At 52.5% G+C, this 22,759-nt stretch overlaps 1 protein-coding gene across 13 annotated transcripts in view; it reads left to right on the top strand.

Moving 5' to 3' along the window:
- LOC116156538 (uncharacterized) overlaps window positions 1–22,759 on the top strand; it is a 61,684-nt gene that overhangs the window by 11,230 nt on the left and 27,695 nt on the right. For 5 of the 13 annotated variants that reach the window (XR_010383083.1, XR_010383085.1, XR_010383084.1 and 2 more), the window contains exon 1: window positions 12,829–14,088. The exons of 1 other annotated variant lie outside the window; for it this stretch is intronic. Coding sequence is in view for 6 of the 12 variants with exons in the window: in XM_064491364.1 (XP_064347434.1) it covers window positions 13,380–14,088 (709 nt within the window). In the remaining 6 variants the exon portion in view is untranslated. Of the gene's footprint in view, window positions 1–12,820; window positions 21,928–22,759 lie in introns of those variants that run through there. 7 more of the 13 variants (XM_064491367.1, XM_064491366.1, XR_004140395.2 and 4 more) reach the window with 6 other exon arrangements.

The raw sequence follows: 22,759 nt of genomic DNA, 5'->3' as shown, positions 1-22,759 counted from the left end.
CAGACAGACTGCCAGTACGACCCCGTGGCAGAGTCCAGGCTGACTCAGGGCATCGGGGACATGGGGCGAGTGGCAGGAAACACAGTGTCTCACGGTGCCTAGGCCTTGGGGATGGAGAGGAGCACAGCTGGGCCTTCTCCATGCGGGATGGGGCCGGGAGGTGGGAGAAGCGGGACCCCACAGCCAGGAAAGTGGTGAACAGCAGGCCTGAGGTTTGAATTCTCAGCACAGAAAGCCACTTGGGCTAAATCACCCCTTAGACGGGCAAAGTTTCATCAGAGCTGTCAAGATAATGTTTCCAAGGTGTTCAGCTTTCTGGTTCTGACTGAAACTCACCAGGCGATTGGAGGTTAATGCCAAGTGACTTGGTAGGCAGAAATAGGCCAGCACTTTAGTACAAGGGCACAGTTCCCAAACGCTGTGTTGCAATCGGGCACGGGCCTCGTCTGGTCCCACAAATCCATCAGGCAAAAGTTCGCCATTACCAGGCCTCTGGAAGGGGAAACAAACTGATTTCCATATTGTTTTCTAGAGTAACTGACATCCGAAGTGAATTCTAGAATTTCTAAGTTCATTTCTGCTATGATAAATGGAGTCCATGGGGTCTGCCTTGACCCTCTTGGATAATGCAGTGCCTTCATCATCTTAACATATCATTAGAGATTTATTAACAGCCCACACTGCAGATAGACTTCACCGGCAAGGCTGCTAGTTGTGGTGTTAGTTATAGTAGAGAAATATTAGCGAGAACTGAAATTTGTAATAATCATAGGAAATGCTGAGTGAATTATCACATAAGAATAAAATGGAATATTGTGTCACTATTAAAATGCTGTTGACAAAGAGTTTGTAATAGCATGGGGACATACGGGATGCAACATTTTACGAACAGTAAATATGTATGTAAATTATGTAACTGTACGCACATGTTCACTGCTGGGAAGGAAATGCATTAGAGTATTATTTTCTGGATAATGACAAATAGGTGAATTTTCCTTTTTTCCATGTATTTTGTACTTGAATTATTTATACTTTATACTCACTACTTAAATTATCTCTATCTTAAATATCTATTTTCATATTTTACTTTTAAATTACTTACACTTTATTGTCTGCCTTCCGTAAACATGTGGTATTTTTCTAAGCAAGAAAAATCATTTTTTGTTTGGTTTGGGTTTTTTTGGTTGGGGCGGTGGGTAATTAGGTGTTCTGATTTATTTTTAGAGGAGGTTCTGCGGGTTGAACCCAGGACCTTGTGTATGCTAAGCATGCACACTACCACTTGAGCTGTACCCTCCACCAAGAAAAATCATTTTTAAATGAAGTAGATTTAAACATCTACTTCATTTACAATTTTTTGTTAATTTGTTAATTTTGTTAATTAAAATTAAAATTTTTGTTAATTAAAGAAATTTTTTAATGAAGTAGAATCATTCTACTTTATTGGGAGTAGAAATATAGACAAATGGCTTATTTTTCCTTCAATACTGTGGATAGAAGGCAAGTAGCAGAATTATTCGTTAGGCCAACAAATGTATATAGTAAGTAAATACTGTTTGTTCTCATAAAAGATTTGTACATTGATAGCTTATTAATCAAACGCTACATGCATTCCCTAAACAAACATATATACTTGCACAACCAGGGCACAAAAATCTCAACTAAGATTTTGTGTGAACTTAAGGAGAAGTATTTTTGTCCCCTAAACAATACCATCCAGAAATGAGAAAAAAGGCATTCTTGTTCTTCTTGGCTATTTGGTCCAGTGATTCCCCACTCCCCTGGTGAGACTGCTTGATTCCGAGTTTGGGCTTTCTGCTTCTACTGGTTGTTTTTTAAGGGCAATTTAAAAGATCCTGCAAGTTCTTATCTGGAGAAGAACACAGATCTTGGATTCATACTGCCAGATGATACACTGCGGTCTTTGGGTAGAACTCTTAGCGGTTTATTTATACTCTCATTTATTTTCTTTTAAAAGAAAGAAAGAAAACAATTTTTTTTCCAGCTTGTACTTCCCAGGACTTCTATATTTCAAAATATTATTCTGCACTCTTAAGTCACCTGCTAATTCACAGCCGGGGGATACATTGCTTGTAACAAGACAAGAGGCAGGAATTTTCTTTTGTGAGCATAATGCTACAGGATTTTGTGATATGGAAAATTCTGTCCATCTTACCGTCTAAAATATCTGAGCCTTGCGGCAAGTGCCATTTGCTCTCCTGTAAAATCCGTTCCCTATACCAGCAGTGTTGGAAAGGGTAGAATCTTAAAAAATGCAGTGGTCCGGAAATAACTCACTGCCCCGGTTGGTTTACAAGGCCCGGTGGGAGGCTGTCAGACTGAACCCCGCTCCGGACACCACGTGGCGCAGGTGAGCCGCGGCCGCGGGGACCCCGTCCAGGACCTGGGTCGGCTCGCCGCCTGCGCACGGCTGACACGAAGGGCCTGCGGCCTCAGTTTCCCCCGCTGCCTCCGCGGGTGGGGGCGGAGGCGAGGCTGGCGGAGGCCCGGACGGCGGGGACCCGGCGGGAAGGGGTCTGCACGCGTCGGGCCGGGCCAGCGGGGAGGCGCCCGGCTGGGAGGTCCCGCGGCCTCCGGGGCGCGACCCTCTAATCCGCTTTAGTCAATATATTGTGCGCTTTACTTAGGCAAAGTAAACAGGGCGGGCCAACAAAGCGGCGGCCGCCGGCCCGCGACTCCCTGACCCCGGGGTCGCGCCCTTTGTTCGCCCTCAATGGGGCCGCCCCGTCGCCCGCCCGCCCGCGGCTAATTGGGGCGCGTGCCGCCTCCGCCGCCGCCGCGGACCCCGGCCCCGGCTCGGACAGAGACTCGGACCCCAGCGCGGAGTCCGACCCCGGAACCGGACCCGGACCCCGGTTCCGACACGGATTCGGACCCTGGACCCCAACGCAGATCTGGACACCTGCTGGGACTCGGACCCCGGACCCAGATCCAGATGCGGGTCAAGATTCGGACTCGGACCGGGACCCCGGCTTGGACCCTGACACCTGCCTGACGCAGACCCGGCTTCGGCTCCCGGCTCGGACCGCGCAAAGCGCGCCCGCCCCCGACTCAGACTCCAAGGCCCCCACGTACGTGGACCCGGCCGCAGGCTCAGACTGCAGGCTCCGCTCCCCACTTGATGTGGACCCCAGGCTCCAGATCTGATGCCACCCGGCCCGGCCCTGGCCCTGCCTCGGCTTCGTCCCCGCGGAGCCCTCTCTCCGCCCTGGGCCGGGAGCCTGGGGGCTGCATGGAGGAAGCGCGCGAGACCTCCGGGCCTCCAGAGCAGGTGCAGACCCCGTCGTGTCACCTGCCCCGCCCAGACCCGGCGGGACGAGACTAGCCGCAACCCGGTTGCCCACCCCGGTGGCCGACGCGCTGGTCCGCCGACGGAGCCCAGGCAGCCACCGCGGCCGCGTGGCGCCTGCCACCCGGGGGGTGGGGGCCGCGACGGCACCGCTGCACGGGTCCCAGGCCAGGAGCCCGGCTGGAGGCGTCGCTCTGCAGGGCCCTTGTGGACTGCCACCGACCCGCCGGCTGAAGTGCAGAGAGGAGAGGTCTGCGGGAAAACAAGGCAAATGTGTTTTTCTTTCTCTGCTCTTCATTTCTGTGGAAGTCCCGCAGATGGGAAAGAAAAGGTGCTCCAGGAAAGCAGAATCCAGGGTCCCCTGTGATGAAAAACAGGAACCTTCACACCCATCTGCACTGGGCTTTCGTTGTCTCCGAGGCCCTTCTTTTCCCTCCAAATCACAACCTTTACAGAGTCTTGGGGATAGTTCTAGGTGGGACCTACCAGGCCCAGAGTGATGAAAACAGCTGACACTAAATTCAGCCCTGACCATCCCATGTCCCCTATGTTCTTTGTTTTTTCCTCAAATGCTGGACAAGGTTATAATTTTTATCCCAAGCAGCTTTTGAGACTTAGCTCCTTGTAACTTTTTTTTTTTAAGGTTTTGTCTGATTTTAAAAAGCACTTTCTCTTGTAATTAGGTGCAAAAAGGAGGCAAGAGAAAGGCGTCTTGGAAGCCTTTGCCTTTGAAAATGAACAGGGTGGCTTCACGTTCCCCGCCAAGCCAGGCAAGGCCTCTGGCTCGCGCCTCGTTTATTTCATAGTTTTGTTCACCTGGCTCTGCCAGGGAGCCTTTTAAAAATGTTAAGTTTCTTCCTGTGCTTGCCGTTTGTGCAGTGGACTATTCTGCCGTGGAATTTGGCTTTTGGGGAACACTTGGTGTTCTGCAGTTCGGGGCCGTGCCTTGCTGTCCCGAGGATGAGCGGGCGTTGGGTCGGTGCGTATCATGAACTAGGGGGAGGCAGGGGCTTCAGGAAATTTCTCTGTGTGGTGCAGATCTCTCCTGGAAAGGGAAGCCCTTTGGAGACAGACTGCTGGTATCTCCTTCAATACAACCATTTCCAAAATAACCCAGTTCCCTCTTTCTTCACCTCTTTCTCAATCATGTGCCCCTGCAGAATGCTGACTTCCAGGCCCCTGGCCCTGGCCATCCCTCCAGGAGAGAATTGCCACCATGAGCCTCTCTGAGGGGAGCCGGTCATGAGTGATCCTGGCTGACTTGAGACTTTGAGGTTTTCCCAGACCATCATTGTCACCTGTTTGGCCTTTTATACTGAGACCACGGGCAGGGACCTGCCAGGTTCACAGGGGGCCGCAAGTCAGGGAAGGCTCAGGTGGGGCTCAGAGCTATGGTGGTTGTGTGGCTGGGGAGCCCCTGGTTGCAGGGTGTCTGCACACCAACAAGAAGAAGGGTGAACGGGGGGCATTGGGGCCCCACCACTCCATTGAGGCGGCTTTGTTCCGAGGACTCTGGCAGGCCCGGCGTGGGGAGCTCAAGTTCGTGCTTTTACACCGGAGGTCGATGCGTCCAGCCCAGTTGTGTGGGGGCGACGAGGATGCACCTGCAGGGGAGGGTGGACGCTTCAGATGACCGGAGCCGGCTGCGGGGGCGGGGGATTGCCAGAGCTGGCCAGCTCAAAGCAGTTCTGGGCTCCATGTTTCAATGGAGTTCTGTTTTTCCCGGGAACTGTTCTTACCTATAAAATAAGCCTGCACGTGCGTGAGCGTGAAGGGATGGGTGGTGATATGTTCTGTTAAAAAAAACAACGAAGGGGCGTGTGTGCCTGCAGTGGTTGGGGGTCCCAGGTCGGTACAATATTGTGCCAAATCAGTATTCCACCCGCTCAGGCCTCAGTTTCTCTGGTCTTTAAGGAGGTGTGACATTTCTTGTTGTCTTCTCGGGTTGTGAGGATACGTGAGACAGGGCTCAGAAATTTACGCACCCCGTAAATCATGAACCGCATGCTCTCCACACACGAGACGCTGTCCTTATCACCTTAGCAAAAACCTGCACTAGGAGCCGTTGTTTTTAATGAAAATGTTCAGTGACTCCCGTGGTACCTGGCACAGACTAAATGCTTGGGGTGCTTTTGTTGACTTGAACTATATCAAAACCCTCGGCGATGGTATAAGAAGGTGTGGGCCGAGCATGGTGAGAATTTGGACAAACTGCAGAGCATCCCTGCCTCTCCAAGGCCTTTGATCGTGATAACAAGTTGGTCCCCAACTTGGGGGATTGGATTTGGTGGTTTGGAGACCCTCCTCCTCCTGGCATGGATGCCGAGAGCCCTGAATGTTTATCCCAGGCTTCAAGGCTCTCTTTGCAGCCTCACCCAGCCTGGCTTGGGTAGGGATCTGCAGGGCCCAAACCCCGGCCCAGGCCACACAATTTGACCTCCTTTCCCCAAGGGATCTGGTGCACGTGGCTTCCGAGAGGACAGCACACCTCGGCCCCGGCCCCTAGCCTCACTCCCCGAAGCTGCTCTTGCCATGTTTGTCCTAACAGGGCTGAATGAGGTCAGCTTGGTTTGCCATTCACAAAATGGCATGTATATATATATGTATATATACATGTATGTATATATATATGTATATATATATTTATTGCAGGGAAAGTTTTTCTCTATCTGAGGTCAGTCTCGTTATCTACAGCAGGTTATGTTTTCACTGGCTTTTGGTGTTTGCACATGTGTAATGAAAAAGGGAGGAACCTGAACAGAATACAGGTGAGGCCTGCCCTTTGTCTGGGCTTGAGGATCGCCACCAGGACCTCAAGTCGGCCCCAAGCCGTAAGGGCAGCAGAACTTGTATTTCTGTGCGTGCACACACACACACACACACACACACACACACATCCCAGGATACCATCTTCGTGTTGCTAGCATTAATGTTCTAATATTAAAGTTTGAGGCACCCACAGGCTGTCTTAAAAGGCTCATTCAGCCTGCCTGCCTTGGAGCTATTTTATTTATAAGCCTTCTGTCACGTCAAAGAACTCTGTGTTTCTGGTAGACTGTGTTCGGGTGGTTGAGTGTTTTGGTTTTTGGCTACAGCTGGTGAATTTTTCCGAATCTGTAGATCCAGGTGTGCGTTGAGAAGTTTTTTCCCAACACAAGAAGTTTCCCAGTGAGCCTTGGAGTCCTCCTAGAAATTTCTGGCATTCTGTGTGTGAGAGACTGCCAGCTTCAGAGAAGCTGTGAGTGAGGGAAGGAGGTGGCGGGCTGCATCCACTGTTTCCCCTCAGACACGGAGGCAGGGAGAGACTCTTGTAGCACGTTTAGAATACAGGGCTGAAAAACTGGTTTATCAGTAAGATACTAGGAAAGGCACAAACCCTTGAACATCGTGGAAAGCCGAGCCTGGGAGTGAAAATGTCCACATCTCTCTTTATTTTCAAACCCATTTTAAAAATATGTATTCATCATATAAAAATTATACAGACTCCTATTTTCAAGGTTAATGTCACCCGTGGTCTGATTGCCTATATTACCACTTTCTTTTGGTTAAAAAAAAAAAAGAACTTCTTGTTCCTTTAAAATTAGGAATTACACCCAAAGTTGCTCTATAAATAGCAAGAAACAAAACAGAACAAAAGCATTGGCTTTCTTTTTCAGTATTTTTTTTTTTGCAGCCAGTAAATATTATCTTGTCTTGCAGTGATAAATTTAGGTGAGACATTTTTTCACTTTTTGAAGCGAGGATGTATATGAAAAATCCAACCTTAACCCTAACTTTCTGCTAACCGGATCTGAAAGCTATGATATTTAGACATAGTCAGGAAAATGAAACTGTCATTATATATAACGCAAAGTACTTGCTTGTGTTGTGTGAAATCATGTTAGATTTTTTAAAAATAAAATGGGAGTATTCCAATAAACAAGACCAGTGTGGCTGAATTTTAAACAATTTGTAACACCCCCATCCCTCAAAAAACCCCTCATTCGACATAGGTCCTTTTTGCAGGCAGCTTAAGTTTTGTTGCAATCATTTTAAAGAAGTGATCTGTGAAATCTTGATTTTAAAATAAGTTCCTGTTGTCCCTTGCAATTTAGTAGTGAACCGTCTGAGCTCTAAATCAGAGTTTATTTCCTTACTTTTTTTTCCTTTAGTCTAGAGGGCTTATAATTTACCTAACTTACTGAAGGGCTGTGTGGTTAAGAAATGGTACTAAAATTTTCAGTTCATCTGTGAGGAGGGAAAAAATTAACTTGCATTAGGATTTCAGCATTATTTAAAAATTAAAAAAATAAACATTTGAGTTTTTAAAGTTTAAAATTGCTTTAAATTCTTAATAGCTAAATTCTTCTTAGATACAATTCAAAAAGAATAATGATTATTTCAGGCCCCTATAAAGGATTGATAAGATACAAAAAATACTTCAAAAAAATTGAGGCTTTTCAACTATGAAAGGAAGGCATCCGTTGGACATCAAGAGAGTAAAATTCTTTTCAAATTTTCTGATGTCTTTTAATTTTCATGAAAATTCATCCCTGCTTCTACTAGAAACTGTTCAAGTTCAAATTCTAATAGATCTTTAATTGCTAATAAAAATTGCTATGAGTGGCACAATAAATTCTTTAGAAAAATGTTAATTTCCCAATTTATGATTCCATTTTAGAAATTGTAGACTTGAGCAACCAAAATAAGCAAATTTAGCACCCATGTCTCTTTGAAAGGTAATTTTGATTTTTAAAAAAATTTAGTCTGTACTGTGCTTTTTCTCATTCCTTTTACGAACCCAAGAATCTAGCGTTGGCATTTGATATATGTGTCTATAATCAGGGATATTGGCCCATCATCTTTAATTTCTATTTTCTGATTTGCATTGTTACTATGTTGGAATGGGGAATATTCACTGTAATTCCTCATCTATGAGGGAAAAAATCCCATAGTAGCATGTATGTATTGCATATAGTATGTTCACGTATTTAGATATATGATCGAGCACGTTTATTGCACACTTCTGGTTGTTTTATGCATATCTTTTAATTGAAAAATAATAATAAACTCCTTAAAGAATGCTTTCAGGGTTAATAGATGGTGTTACATGCACAGGTAACATCATGGCAAGTGAAAGTATGGACTTCCAAAGTGTGTTAAATATGATAAAACAGCTGCTCACAGGTTTCATCCGGCGGCGAAGGGGTGGCCAGGTGATGGGTGTGGAGCTCTGCTGGTCCCTGGGCACGCTGCTGATCATTGTCAGCTGCAGGCGCGCTATGTCTGTTCTATACATACATACATATATATATATATATATTTTTTTTTTTTAAGAAAAGATATAGAAATTGTTCTGCTGGTATGCTTTTTTGGTGGGGACAGGGTGGCTCCTAATGCAGTCTCCTGCCCTGTGCTTTGTTCCTCACACATGCTTGTCCCATGGCCAGAGTTTCATTTCTGTTGCCAGTGAACTCACACCAAGTTTGACATAAGACTGAGTAAACTCAAGCAAAAGATTCTGAAAAATGCTTCATTATGTCTGGGAGGAAAGAATCCTTTCTCTGGATGCTTGAGAGTAAAAATGAACGCTTCATAAAGAGCAGCACAGGTTATTACAAAATAGATGTATCCAAACGGAATCCCAGACCTGCAAACTACTTGGAGACAAAGGCAGAAGGAAAAAAAAATCGTAAGCCTGGTTTGCCTTTGCACGCAGTACCCAGCGCTTCTTAGAGGCTCTTCTAAAGAACACACTGTCTGGGGTGACTGAGGAAGTGGCATCCTACAAACTGGCAATCTCGGTTTTACTGGGCTGGCTTGAAAATCATCAGAGTCTTGGGTGGACAAGTTGAATGTTCGAAACCCAAGTGGAAATGTAAGTTTTCACTCACACTCATCCTGCTTGCTTTCATTAGATTAAATGCATCTGTTTACTAAGTCCTCGGAATGCTTTGGATACCAAAAATCTTAAAACTACTGAATGTTGCTAGGCTGAAAAAAGGGAAACTAAACTGAACTGCCCCGGCCTCGTGAGGCTGGACTGCGGCCGAAGACGGAGCCGGGGCATAGCAGGAAGTGGCCAGCCACATTCCCATTAGGCAAATCTTGGAAGAAATCAGGAAAAAATAACTGTATAAGACTGATACTATAAACATCCTGGTATAGTGAGAGCCTTCCTTTTTCAAATATCGGACCGCGGGCATGGTGCGGCCCGCGGGCACACACCAAGTTCTTCCTCCAGGAAACTTGTCCATCGTAATATTCTTCAACAGCATAACTTCCCAGGAATCCTTTCTGATAATGTGAGCACCTTTTTAAAATATTATTTACTTTAAATAATAAAATACTGTAACGAGTTGAAAAAAGACCTTAGAAAACCTGAAACCTGAAAAATACCCAATAGAGTTGCCCACGTGCTATTATTTTCCTCGCATAAAGCAGAATTTGATTTCTGAATTTGCAACCAAATTATATGTAAATCCTTGCCAAGTATAGAGAGGATAAAAAAGAATGTGTGTTCTCGAATATTATCCTGACTCACCCAATTTCTTGTTTTACCAAATAAAAATTGAGAGGAGGAGAAAGGCATTAAATTAACCGATTACTGTGTGTGAGAGCAAGAAAAAAAATCAGCTAATTAAAACGTTAGCAAGCTGGTATGATTTCAGGTGAAAATTACAAAGTTAATATCCTGGCATTTAGTCATTGCCTTCAGTAATGATACAGTTGTCAAATTTGTATTTGTGCCAATGGAACAAAAGTTGTAAGTGGCATAATGGAAGATAATCTCTTTTTTTGTGTGGCTTTTTTAATTCAATGTTTTAATCCACCCATTTAATCACAAAACATATATCACATTAGTTATAATATTTATAGTGTTTAGGAAAGTGATTATAAATAGATTGTAGGTGTGGTTGTTGGATGTGTTGGTTGTGGTATTTGTGTATGTGTGTGTTTGTGAACGTTATCTCAAAGGTATGAAGCATTCTAGAGTTCGCACTTGGGAATGTTTTATGTGAGAATATTAACCATATATTTATTTTCAAAAATCCCCTTTTGGTCATTACCGAGCTTGCTTATTATTTTGAAAAAAACAAGATTTGGTATTAAAAGTTCCTGGTACTTACAGAATTTAGATTTCTGCCTTCAGCCCAGTCTCTAACGCATTTTTGTTGTTCTAGAGTCCCCAGGGTTGCTAAACCACAAAATGTCTTTAATATGTTTTTTATAAAGTAGTTGAACCATCCCGTAAAGAGGGGAAGGGGGTACTTATCATGGCAGTTAGCAGTTGGGCCCTTCCTTGGTGTGGCCGGAGCAGGAGTGGGTGACAGCAGTATCTCTGGGGCTTTTGGAGACTGCCCTGCACGTACTCATCTCGTGGGAACGTTTTCTCTTACTCCACACGTCCTAGTCAGGGCTGGGAATTGTAATAGTGAAGAAAATGATAAAGGACTGTGCTAGACCAGAGAGGCTGTTTTTCCCTGCGGGATTGTTAGAACATGGGTGCTGCGTTCCCGAGTCTCAGGCTGCTGAGAACGTCCTTTTCTGAGGAAAGAAGTGGTGGACCCCCTTAGTCCTTGAAGCTGGGAGGGCCACCCTGGACCTTCCTCAAGGAAAGAGTGAAACCCACCCCACTGTGAAATCACCCCTGCTTGGGCTGTCTCTGCTTGGTGTCCGCAGCTGTGGAAAGTGAAAGTTGGCCAGGATTTCAGTGAAAAGATTAACTGGAAACCGTGTCTATTCCACTTTCCAAAACTGAATTTTCTCATAAGAAAGAAAAAAAAGCTATCCCTAGAAAGAAGAGGCCATGGTAAAAATCCTAACCTACAGGGAAGTCATTTTGGAAGAGTTCTTAATTGATCCTGGTTTTTCTTCCTTCCTTCCCCTCCAAGTCGTATATGTCATACAGTGGTGGCAGTTACGTGTGTGTCTAGCACGATTCAAGGCCAAGGTCATGGGGGTCTAGGGAGCCTTCAAGATGGGTGAGTGGGCCTCAGAGGCCCCAGCTGAGCTGCTCCAGCTGCCCCAGCCCAGCCTTGCCCCTGTGCCCAGGGCCCCCTGCCTGGGCAGTCCAATCCAATGTGGAATGGAGTTTCCTGGGAAGCAGGGCACACGAGGAACTTTTGAATTTACCAATGGCATAAAAAGTATATATATTTTTATGACAACGGGCAAGTTTCAATTGGTTGACAGAAATGGCGAGATGTGACGTCAAGGGACACTGGTTAGAATGCCAAGGCCGGCTTGTGTGGGGGGGGGGGGTAGACAGGCACAGAGAGACACTGGGATGGGGCCCAGGAGGCCTCATTTCTCTCGGGCCCCTGACGCGGCATCCGGGGACAACCAGGTCCATCTGGCTCTGAGCAAGGGCATGTCCAGGCAGGGGGATGGGGTCCCAGCAGAGTGACCCCATATCGGCGTCCCCAAGCGCCAGAAACCACTCAGGCGCTCCTGCCAAACAGGCAGAAAAAGCAGCTGCGGCCTTCTTGTCATTCTAACCAGTGTCCGGACTCTGGAGCCCGGCTGGTCGCGACCGCGGGAGAGGGCGCGGGAAGGAACCGCGCGACCGGGCGGCAGCAGTGTAGTCGTCCGGCTCCAAGACAGCAAAGCTGCGGCCTAGAACTTCTCCCCGCAGCTCCTGCGCCCTGGGCCGGGGTAGCAGGAAGTTGTTTCTGCGGTGAAGGAAGAGAGCGCGGTTGGAGCTGGGCAGCGGCTCCGGGCACAATGCCCCCGCCCATCCCACGCCTCCCCGGGCACCGTGAGGGCCTCCTCTCCGCCAGGCACCTTGCACCCCCCCTATCTCTGGGCACAGTGCGCTGCCGCTTCTACTTCACCAGATCCCCTACACCACGCCACCGACGCTATTGGGCACCGCGCCTCTCCCGCAGCCGGGCGAACAGTGTCGGACGAGCAGCCGCGGGTTCCTTCTGGTGCGCGCCTTGCCCCGGGGGAAGCTTCCTGCCACCATCGACCCTAAGCCCTGTCCCGGAGCCTCGTCTTGCGCTCCACAGTGAACACCAGCCTTGCGGAGATGAGCCCGCCGACCTGGCCGCAGTCCGCGGCGCGCACGGTGCTGCGGTCAGGCCGGGGACCGTCGGTCCGCCCGGGGTCCCCAAGCCGGGCCCGAACGTGCGCGCGCGCGCCCCGCTGCCCGCAATCATGGCAGCCGTCGCCTCGGAGCGCAGCCGCCGAGCGCGCTCCGGCAGCCGCCTCGGTGCCAGGGCGGCGGGGGCGGGCCAGGGCCGGGAGGTGCGGACCCCAAGGCGAGAAGCAGAAGGCGGACGAGTCCCTGCGGCGCGGTACCCCCTGCCCAGCGCGGGCAGGCGGGCGGGACCGCGCGGGCGGGGAGCGCCTGGGGCGGCGTGCCCGCGGGGGCGCGCACGCGGGGCTGCGGGGCGAGGCGCGGGGCCCGGGCGGCGAATCCGCTGCTCGCGCCGCCAGCCCCGCCCGCGCGCGCCGGCCCCCGGAGGAGGGTGCGCGGCGGAGGGGGTTGTCGGGGAGGGGCCGCGCCCGGTCCTCGCCCGCAGCGGGCACGGCCGGGGGCTCTGGGAGGCCTCGTTGGTATTCTGGGCACAGCCGAAGCCCTGACCTCCCCGCGGAACAGGGGCGCCCGGGAGCGCGGCACGGCCGCCGCCCCCGGGCGGTCCCCCGGGCTGTGGGGCCGTAGGCGCCTTGCTCCCCCCACCCATCCCCTCCTCTCCAGGTCCCCCGTACCCCCTCCCCCGCCCTGATCCGGCGGCGAAGGGGTGGGCAGGGAAACGCGCTCTCTGGGACAGGTGCCAACTCCGAGACAAAAGACATAAAATAGGCGGCAACGGGGGAAGCGCGGCCGGCGCGCTCGGGCGGGGACGGAGGCGCCGCGGGGGCCGCATCCTCGGTGCCGACCGGGGAAAGTTTGGGAAGTCGCCGCGGCGGCTTCGCAGCGGCGGGGGACACACGGGCCAGGCCGCCCTCCGCGCCGCGCTTGCCCTCTCCGCGCCGCTGCTGAATAATTCATGGCGCGGTCGCCGGCCATTAGCATGCACCGGGCGCGCGGTGCGTCTGTGCCCAGCCGCCGCCGCCGCATTCGGCGCCCTGGCCGCGGTAGATGAGCGGCCGCGCGGAGGCCGGGCCCGCGCTGTCCCCGCGCTCGCCCTCCGGTCTGCCTGCCCGAAGGCTCCCATTGTGCCCCGGGCCCGCGCCGCTCGGCCGTCCTGTGACTGCCCGCACCCCGCAGCGCGCCCGACGGCCGGGCGCTGGAAGTTCGGACCCCGGGCACCCGCCCGCCCGCCCTGGGATGCACGTGAACTTGGAGAAAGTCGCGGGGCGCGCCAGCGCGGACCTCCGCGGCAGGGCGTGGGCGCCCCTGGCCCGGCGCGCTTTCGTTTTCGTCCCGGACAAAGGTCCTTCGCGTTGCAGGTCACGGACGTGGAGACCGTGTACTGCGGGGTACTCTTCGGGGAAGTCCAGTTGTTCAAGACAGGGAAGCCGGAGCCGGGAGGAGAGGAGCAGCGCGGTCCGATGCGCGGTGCGGGACCAGGGAAGTGGGGCCTGGCCGTGTGCTTCGCCCGCGCGGTCCCGGAGCTGTCCGGCCCTGCGAAGAGTTGCGGGAGATGGCATCGCTTTGCTCTCTGCCCTTCCGACGGGTGAAGGAGAGAATCATCCGGAACCCAGGACTCAGACCGAGGGCCTGTGCAGCCGTGGGCACGACAGCGCAGCGCTGGCCGCGTCCGGGCGGGCGCGTCCCTCCGGCAAGGGCAGAGCAGCCGACCAGCGCGCCCCAGTCTCGGTCGGGTTCAAGTCGACTCTTGGGGACGGTAAGTGGATTTCTCACTTTCGCTACTTAGTGAATATTTAAATATTAATGAAGGGATTTCTAAGAAGATCCCTTCTGTAGAGCAGGCCTTCCACAGACGAGGGGACACGGGAAGGAGGTTGTTCTTGAAACTGAAGCCGCACCAGCAGCTTTCAAGAACTCCAGGGCCGGCATGAAAATTCTGCAACTTGGAATTTGTGAAATACAGCTTCTGATCTCAGGTGTGCAGGCCGTTTGCCAGGGAGAATTATGTTGAACACGTAAAACAGCGTCCGCAGGCATCTTAAAAAGAACAGAAAGAAAAGAGCAAGCATCTGTTTTTAGATTAGATGTTTGGAAGGGTTATTTGGAAGCTACAGTCATTTCTTGAAAAATTGAAATCTTTCATTCATTTCCTAAACCAGCAGCGACTTTTTTTTCCTGCTGGTCAGGCGTTCATGAAGAGCTGGTTTAGGGCGGCCCTGGGTCAGGCATTGGCCGAATGGGCCGGTGGAGTGAAAGGCCTGTGTGTGGAAGCTGGTGTTTATGGTGGCATAAAACGAAAAGCAACTCATAACTTTTCATAATAAATCCCCCTTTATAGGTGGCTCACACACAGGCCCAGCCTGCAGCCCTGGGGAATTTGTGGGGAGCAGAGAGGGGCAGGGGTGAAGGAATGCATGTTTGCCATAATTACAGGGTTTTAAAGTAACACTGAAATTAATTTCTTCAAAGTTGGGCTTTAGAGGCCAGGGCAGTCTCTGTAGGCCAGCACCACATTCGTTTTATTTTGGGTCGTTGGTTCTAACTATTTGGGATTTTTAAAATGCAGGTTTGTACTTGCATGTACCTATCCCCTTAAAATGAAACCCGTAAGTTGGGGGGGGGGGTTAAGCCCCCTTTTAAATATGATTGTATCACAGGTGTGATTTCCCCTTTACTCACCTCCATCTGATTGATGTGGTTTGGATAACCTAGCTGGATGCTCTGACCACAAAATAATGGGGGGGGGCCCTGTTTCCAGACACCCCAGAGCTGTGAGCTGGCACTTGGAGGCCATGTTTCCGGGAACGTGGACAGAGGCCTGAGTGGCCCAGGCCTGCCTCACGCCTCCCTTTCCCTCGGCTGCCTGGTGTCTAGATCTGAGGGGAGAACCATTTCAATAAGGTCTTGCCCACCTGGCACCGAGGCTGAAAGTTTGCTTTGTACTGCAGAGCTGGCTTCGCCATCTTTTTCGCTAGGCCGTCTATGCCCCCAGTCCCCCGTTTTGAATTTGTATTTATGACTTTGTCAGAGGCAGTTGGCAGACATGAAACCTGGGGTGGGACATTCAGGAGTGATCTTAGAAACCAGGGGGCACAGCTGCCAAGGCGTGCCACTCCAGCCCGGAGCTGCTGTTCGCCTGGCATTGGCGGTGATGGGTTTCCTAATTATAAAAAGCCCAAGTTCCGTCAAGCGTTGTCTGTAAAATGTGGGAGACGCCTTCTCAGGTCCACAGATGACCTGTAGCATGCTGCATGGGGCGCAGGGTGGTGTGGCATTATGCTTGGGCTGTTGGGTAACCCCCGGGATTAAAACAGACCCTGAAACAAGGGGCATCGGTTGCTCCCTCTCCACAGGCCTATGGGCCAGACACTGGGAGCAGGGAAAGGCCTGAGCATCTGAGGAAGCCCCCCTAGGGCCACTTGGAGGGGGGTGCTAGTCATCAAAGATCTGGAGGCCCACCTCCTGCCCCAAGGGTGCCCCTGGCACAAGGAATGTGATAGGGCTGAGAGTCCATGGCAGACAGTGGGCCCTGCCCACAGACAGAGGTCCTGCCTTTGTCCTTGTCCTTAGAGCCAGCCCAGTTCCACTGGAGACTCCCCATGGAGACTCGGGTCCTACCAGGGTTGTCTTCCTGCGTTGGGATGTCTCATCTGGGCAAAATTTATTTTTGAGGACACGCACATGAGAGATGAGGTTCTGAAAATGAAACTGGCACCTGTCTGTTCTTTATCACTCTGGATTTAATAGGAAGAATGTGTTAAGCGGGGGCCAGGGCCTTATGGACTGTGGTGAGCTGGCGGGAGGATGGCCCTGGTGTTCCTGCTTTCTGTTTTAAACCAGAACCAACCCCAGGGAGGGCCCTGGCCTGTACTGAGGCTTCACCATGCCCAGCCTCTGGCCACTTGAGGCCCCAGGTCCCCGGCCTCGTCGTCTTCGGGATGCTGGGGAGGCCAGCAGCTCAGTGCAGGCCGTGTGTGGTGATGAGGCCCCCACCGTGCCCGGGTCTGTATGCCGCCTGAACACGTGCAGATGGCATTTTGCTTCGCTCAGAGGGAACAGCAGGGAGCTCTGCAGCCTGGTTCCTCTTGAGTACCTGTGGTTTGCACCTCGCTGGGGCCGATCTCACAGGCTTGCATCCTCAGATGGGCGCTGGGGCCTGCTCCACCCTGGTGTGGCAGGCAGCCTGTGGGGCCGGGGAGGGGTAAAGGGCTTTGCCCACCCTGACAGGCACCCTGCGTGGGTGGGTGCTCCTTGGTGTGCAGGGAAATGGACATGTGCCCCCAGTGAGGGGCAGTGCTCAGGAAGGAGAGGAGGCCCCACAGGCCAGGCAGGCAGACATTTTAAAACCATCACACTTGGCTGATGTTGGGCTGGGAGGGTGTATTTGCATGTTTGGGGAGGATAGAGACTACCCTTGCAGAATTCCCATAAAGCCAGGGTGTCCTAGCTCACATCTGGCGGCTCCGATCCAGTCCCTGCCACTAGCTTGCCATGTGGCCTTGGACAAGGCACATTACCTCCCTGGAGTGTACCCCAAGCTCTAGAGCAGGAATCATAATTCCGACCTCAGAGGGCCATTGGGAAGGTTCAGACGACGTTAATTCCACAAACCACGGTTTCTGGCACGTGGCGGGGACGCCGTAAATGGCTGTCACCGTAATTGTTTTTGTTGTAAATGGTAATCGCCATTTTTATTGCTAATTATTATTACATTTTCAAGTTTTTAAGAAACAGAGAGCCCAGTTTTGGTTTCACTAGACAGGACACCTGGGAGTTAACCTCCCCCTCCTTCCTCCACCCAGGTGGTAGCGAAAGTGAACCTTGGTATTTTCAAGGCAGACTGTCAGGAGTTGCGAAGCCTGGGCCTTCCCTGTCACTTGGCTGAGAAGCGCTGGGTCCCCTTGGGGTCCCGGGATGTGCTCACGGAGGAGAAACACCTTTTAGAAATGGGCCCCCCCCCCCAGAATGGCACTTGAGCTCACCTGGGTGCTGGCCCCTGGGAGTCTGACCAGGGACAGACCAGGGCTTGGGGGTCCAGAGTGGCCACGCCAGCCACGGTGTCCTTGTCCGCAACGCGGGTGGCAGTTTGGTGGGAGGAATTTTCACCACTCTGACAAGCTAATTGTTTTTTTGGCCCCATACAAGCGTGCGTTTACCAAAACGCTTGCTTTGGGAGAATTTTATCTCTTAGCTGATCATCCAGGAAGACTCAGCAAGATTGCCCTTTCTCAAAACATCTTGTTGGAACAAGAAAGAACCCCAGATGGCATTGGCCATGCTTTCTGATGTTATGGAGCCGAGGAGGGAGAAAAAGCAACAATTGTCTCTGAGCAAAGACAATGGACCTTTTATATGAAATATTTATTTTCAGGGCCGACCAGTGTCCCGTTGGCTGGGACCGCAGAGCACCAGTGTCTGGGCATCCCGGGCCCTGAGAACTCAGTCAGGGACGAGATTTACAGAAAAGGAAAAAAGAAAGTCCCCTGACCTGCGGTTCTTGGGAAATTTCGGTGGCAATGTCTGGCTTTCTTTATCGAATGGAGTTTAAACTTTCGCAAGTTTATTTTTTCTTCCCCTGTGATTTCTTTTGAAGGGCCACAGGGGCGTGTTGGCAAGCACCGTAAAGGTAGCCGGGTTTCAGATCGTGGGTTGCACGGGCCCTCCCTCCGGCCAGGCCCAGTTGGCCTTTGTCTGCTGGAGGGTCGCAGAATGGAAGTGAGGGAAACTGGAACTAAGAGGAAGGGTCTGTCCCCAGGGCGTCGAGGGGAAGCCACCAAGAGCAAATTCAGATAGTATTCATAGTTCTCTGGTGTCCTTTACTCCTCCCCAAAACCCCTTCTTCCGTGAACTTGGGTTTGGCCAGCAGGTTATCAGAGAGTCTGGCCTGACTTGGCAGTGCCTCACATAGGCCCTCAAACACCGACGTCCTCGGCTGGGCAAACCGGGCCCAGAGTTCACGCTGGATGGACGTTTTCTGAACTGATAGAATGAGCAGAATTTTACTCCAAGGCCTCTTCGCGAGCCAGCTCCCTCTTCCCCGCTCTGCAGCTGCAGGCAGTGCCGGAGCTGCCGACCCCGTGTCTTTCTCCTCCAGTCCCAGCTGTGGCGCAGCCGGGAAGGCACCCTGGGAAGCCAGGCCCGGATCCCAGGCTCACGCCAGGAACCCCGGGAGGAACTGATCAGGCTGGGCTTGGAATCGGAACATCGGGGAACCAGTCCCAGTGCTGGGGGAACGTTGGGAAGGCCGCAGTGGACAGTCGGCCGCAGACCCCCACCAGTGTCTGGCTGGTGGAGGACAGAAGAGGGAGTGGCCCTGATCAGGGTGGGTGATGAGGGACCCCTCTCTGCCAAGCCTCCCCTTTATCCAAAAGACTTTTGGCAAATTGTAATACCTGACTTGCAAAGGCTTTGTTTTTAAAATTGCTGTTGCATTGTTTTTTTTTAATCCTGGAACCTCTTAGCTGTGGTCTGTTTCACCTTCTGCATTAACTGCCTCCCCCCCCCGCAAATGCTATGAAGAGAGCCCTGTTTGCGGGGAGTGGGGTAACCATGACAGCCTCCGAGGCCACGTGTAGAATGAGTAAAATTGAAATGGAAAAGACCGAAATCTCACATCATGAGGCAGAGCTATCCTAAAACATAAGCTTTTATTTACTTTTTTTTTTTTTTTTTTTTTTGGAGAGGGGCTTCAAAAGTAAAATGCCGCACAGTCTTACTGTGACATTTTGGATGGGAAACGTGTGTTTGAGTCCGGATTCAGGAGTCTTGCCTTTAGGGACAGCGGCTCAGAACCGCGTGGATAAATAAATCGAGCGCCTCAGCAAACGGCCGGGCTCACTGTTTAACCAGCGCCTGAGAGGTTTTCCGAGCAGAGGTGTTACCAGTAGAGGCGTTGGTTACTGTCGCCAAATGAGATTGGTAGTTGTGGTTGGAAAAGGTGTGCATGGGACGTACAAAGGAAATGCCAAATTTTCTTTTCTTCCTTTTTTTTAGGAGTGACAGAATTTTCCCTTAAGATAAAAAAAGAGTGTTGTCCCGATGCTTTTGGTTTCTAACGCCAGGGCTGGGTTCTTCTGTGAATTGCCTTTCCTTAATTCTAAGATTTCAGATGGTAGGAAGAGCATTTAGCTGAAATATTTACCTGCTGATTCGTGGCTCTTAAATCTAGATTCGCCTTTCATGTGTTTAAGAGCGATATTTACATTCAAATCAGCCTTTTATAATTACATTTTAAATTATAATGAAATGATGGAGCCGGGATTCAGTCTTCCATGGGTTTAAACAGTAAGAGACCAGCCTGGTCTAGGCTCCCGAGCAGGCATGAGCAGGCATCCGACATGCAGGTACTGGCCTGCAGGGCCACTTGGGTGTCCTGAGCATGCCAGGGTCCGTGCGTGTTACCTGCAGGGCCCTCCCTGCCCTGCCTGGAGGAGAAGGGCTCGTGGATGGAGATTCTGGCCCCGGCACAGTGGCGATGCTGCCAAACCTGACGGGACACTGTTCATTCTATCTGAGAAGGGCCTGATTGAGGCCTGGCTGCCCCGCCGCCCTGGCTGATGTGTTGTATCCCCAGCCCCACGCCCGCCCCAGGCTGGGGGTGGAGGGCGCTCTCTCCTGGGCAGCCAGCTGGGCACAGCAGCAGCCACTTCTGGTGGTGATGATACTGGGGGGGGGGGGGCATGCCCACCTCCTCCTGCAGCTGTAACTCAGCTTCTGCCTCATCTCCCCTGTCAGGGTGGCCCCCAAATGGCTCTGCAGTTTTCAGTGGCTTCCCCTACAGAGCATGGGGGACCCTCTCCTCCCGGGGCCGGGCTGTTGGCAGCTGGGCCAAGCTGTTCCTGGAATTGAATTCCCGGTGTTCCTGGTCGGGCGCGTGGCATCGGAATCCTACCTGCTTTGTCTCTGGCATCAGCTGGAGAGCTAGTCACATGGCCGTGTGCGTGAGACCGGAGCCGAGGACAGAGGGCTCCTCCCGGGTGCTTCCTTCCCGCTCACTCACTCCCCCCGCCCCCTTCGCTTTGGTCATGGCGGTCTCAGAGCAGGCATAAAGCAGTATTCAAGTAAAACGTGCTCCAGGCAGTGGGGGAGCTCCCATCCATGGATGCGGAGGTGTCCAGGTACCCCAATACCTCCAATCATTACAGACAGGAAGGACCATGAGCCGGGGCCCGTGTGTGGACTCCGGCCGTGATGGCCCGGCCTCGGTCACTCCACTCCGTCTCTTCTACTCCCAGAGCTGGCCCTGCCTGCCCGGGGGCCCTGCCCACACTCACACTCTTGTGGCTCACCCTGCACAGGTCAGTGGTCATCGCCTCAGCTCCTGGCCACAGAAAAGGCCGAAGGAAAGACCTGGGCAAACAGGTTGGCCGTGTGGCCATGGCTCAGTGCCCTCAGGAAAAGGCTGGGAGTCTGATAAATCTCCAACTAAAAATGCCCACGTTGAACCTCAAGGCCACTGACCCAGGTCAGAGGGCTGGAGCTCCCGTCCAGCACAGGTCACCGTTCCTCCCCGCGGTGGGGATTTGCCATGGTGAAACTGGTGGATCTGTGATGACTGGAAGGGGTGTGGTGACCTGCCTGGAGCCTGACCTGAAGTCCTCGCCACGGCCTGGCTGTGTGCATTTTTCATTGTGTCATCGCAGCAGCCCCAAGCGGTAGGAGCCATGATCCCTATGGATGGGGAAACTGTAGACAGATGGGGAAACTGAGGCTGGGTTGGGTGGCGTGGCTTGCTGAGGGTTGGGTGGCTGGTCAGACACAGGGCCGGGTTCCAAGGGGCGGCCCGGCTCTCAGCCTGAATGGTACGGCCTCCTGAGGTGTTGGCTAGAGTGGGCTCGCGCTGCGGGCCGGGACCAGTGAGGTGGGGGCCCTCGGCCCTGGGGTGCTGGCCGCTGCCCGCCCCTCGGGCGGGCGCAGCGTGGGAACAATGTGGCCTCTATCCCGGGAGCAGCCCGGCCAGGCAGGCCGCCCGCAACATGGCGCCCAGGGCCGCGCCGCCTGTCCACGGGGAGGGCTGGCGCCTGGGCCCGGCCCGGCTCCCGGCGTCCTCCTCGGGCTGGCCGCTGAGTGGCCAGACGCTCTTGCTGCCTCCTCCCTCCCACTCGGCCGCCCCCCTCCCCGGTGGTGGGTTTGGGGGTCCGGCCCACCCGCCTCTGCCACGTCTGCCATCCTCCCGGCACCCATGAGCATCTTTCAAAAATTCCCGGTGGGCGGGGCCGAGCCGCAGCGGCCGCCTCTGGCCCCCCCTCCCCAGGCAGCCAGTGCCAGATGAGAGCAGGAGACAAAAGTAGCATTTTCCTCGTCCTCCTGGGCTGGCAGCAGGGCCTCCCCAGCGCCACTTGGCTCCTGGCAGCCCTGCCTCCGGGTGCCGGGGTGGCCGAGGCGCATGCCGCGCCGGCCAGGACCCAGGGACCGGCGGCCGGCGGTGGCCAGAGATCAGGCGCCCGAGGGCCTGTCGGACGGGGGCTGGCACCTGGGGACGGCCTGCTGGCCAGCGGGACCTGCCCTCCTCTGCTTGCGCCGGTGACCAGCCGGGCGAGGGACCCGGTTTTCACTGCCTTGCTTTTGCGGAGCTCCCCATCCTCCTGCGCCCGGGGTAAGTCTCCTTCTTCCCGTCTCTCGTGCTGGAGACGAGCCGGGGGCTCTGCCATCTTGTGCTCATGCCTGTTACGTGTCCCCCCCTCTAACTGGTTCCCCGAAATTCAAAATTCCATTTCAGACCCCCCACCCCCACAGCTTCCGTGAAATAAGTCCTTGAAAAAACTGCAGGGAAAAGGCAGACGCCAACCCCATTTATTTTTAAGATCCGAAGCGACAGGCTTTCGAGATCACAATAAAAATGAATGTTTGTTATTTCACAGTAGCTGCATGTCCAATTATAATTTGAACGAATGTTTCAGGAGGTATTAATGAGCACGGCCTACTCTTTCATGCTCGGTTGTGTCGGGTTTTTTTGTGGCAGTCTCATTATTACTATTATTATTAATTATTATTTTAATTTTTGATAGTGCCAGGAGTGGCAAAGCGAAAAGCATCAGAAACGTGCACACTCCTCCCAGCAAACTCTGGCCAGCAGGGCCAGGCCGGCACACGGGAGGGCGAATTCTGCTTTGAGAAACAGAGGTCCTTTCATTTTGCCCGGCATCTTTAATGCTGCCGTGTCCACAGTTTAGCGATACAGTTCTTTCTCCCTTTCATTTCATTTTACTGGGGGGGGGGGAGCTCTTTTTGGCTCTCAGCTTAGCGTGGGGGAAATATTTTAGGTTGTTTTGGGCTTTGTTTTTTTAAGCTCTTATTTAATCTGAGGGGTTCCAGCTAACATTGTTGGGCCTGGTTCATAACTGCCCTGCCCACAGACAGCTCATAGGGTGCACGTGGGCACGTCCACCAGACTGACCCTCGGGGGCCCTGAGTGGTCCCAGGGCCTG

The sequence above is a fragment of the Camelus dromedarius genome, chromosome 11 (genome assembly GCF_036321535.1).
Source record: "Camelus dromedarius isolate mCamDro1 chromosome 11, mCamDro1.pat, whole genome shotgun sequence".
NCBI lineage: Eukaryota > Metazoa > Chordata > Mammalia > Artiodactyla > Camelidae > Camelus > Camelus dromedarius.
The sequence above is the reverse complement of the archived record's forward strand: the minus strand, read 5'-3'. Positions and strand labels throughout refer to the sequence as shown.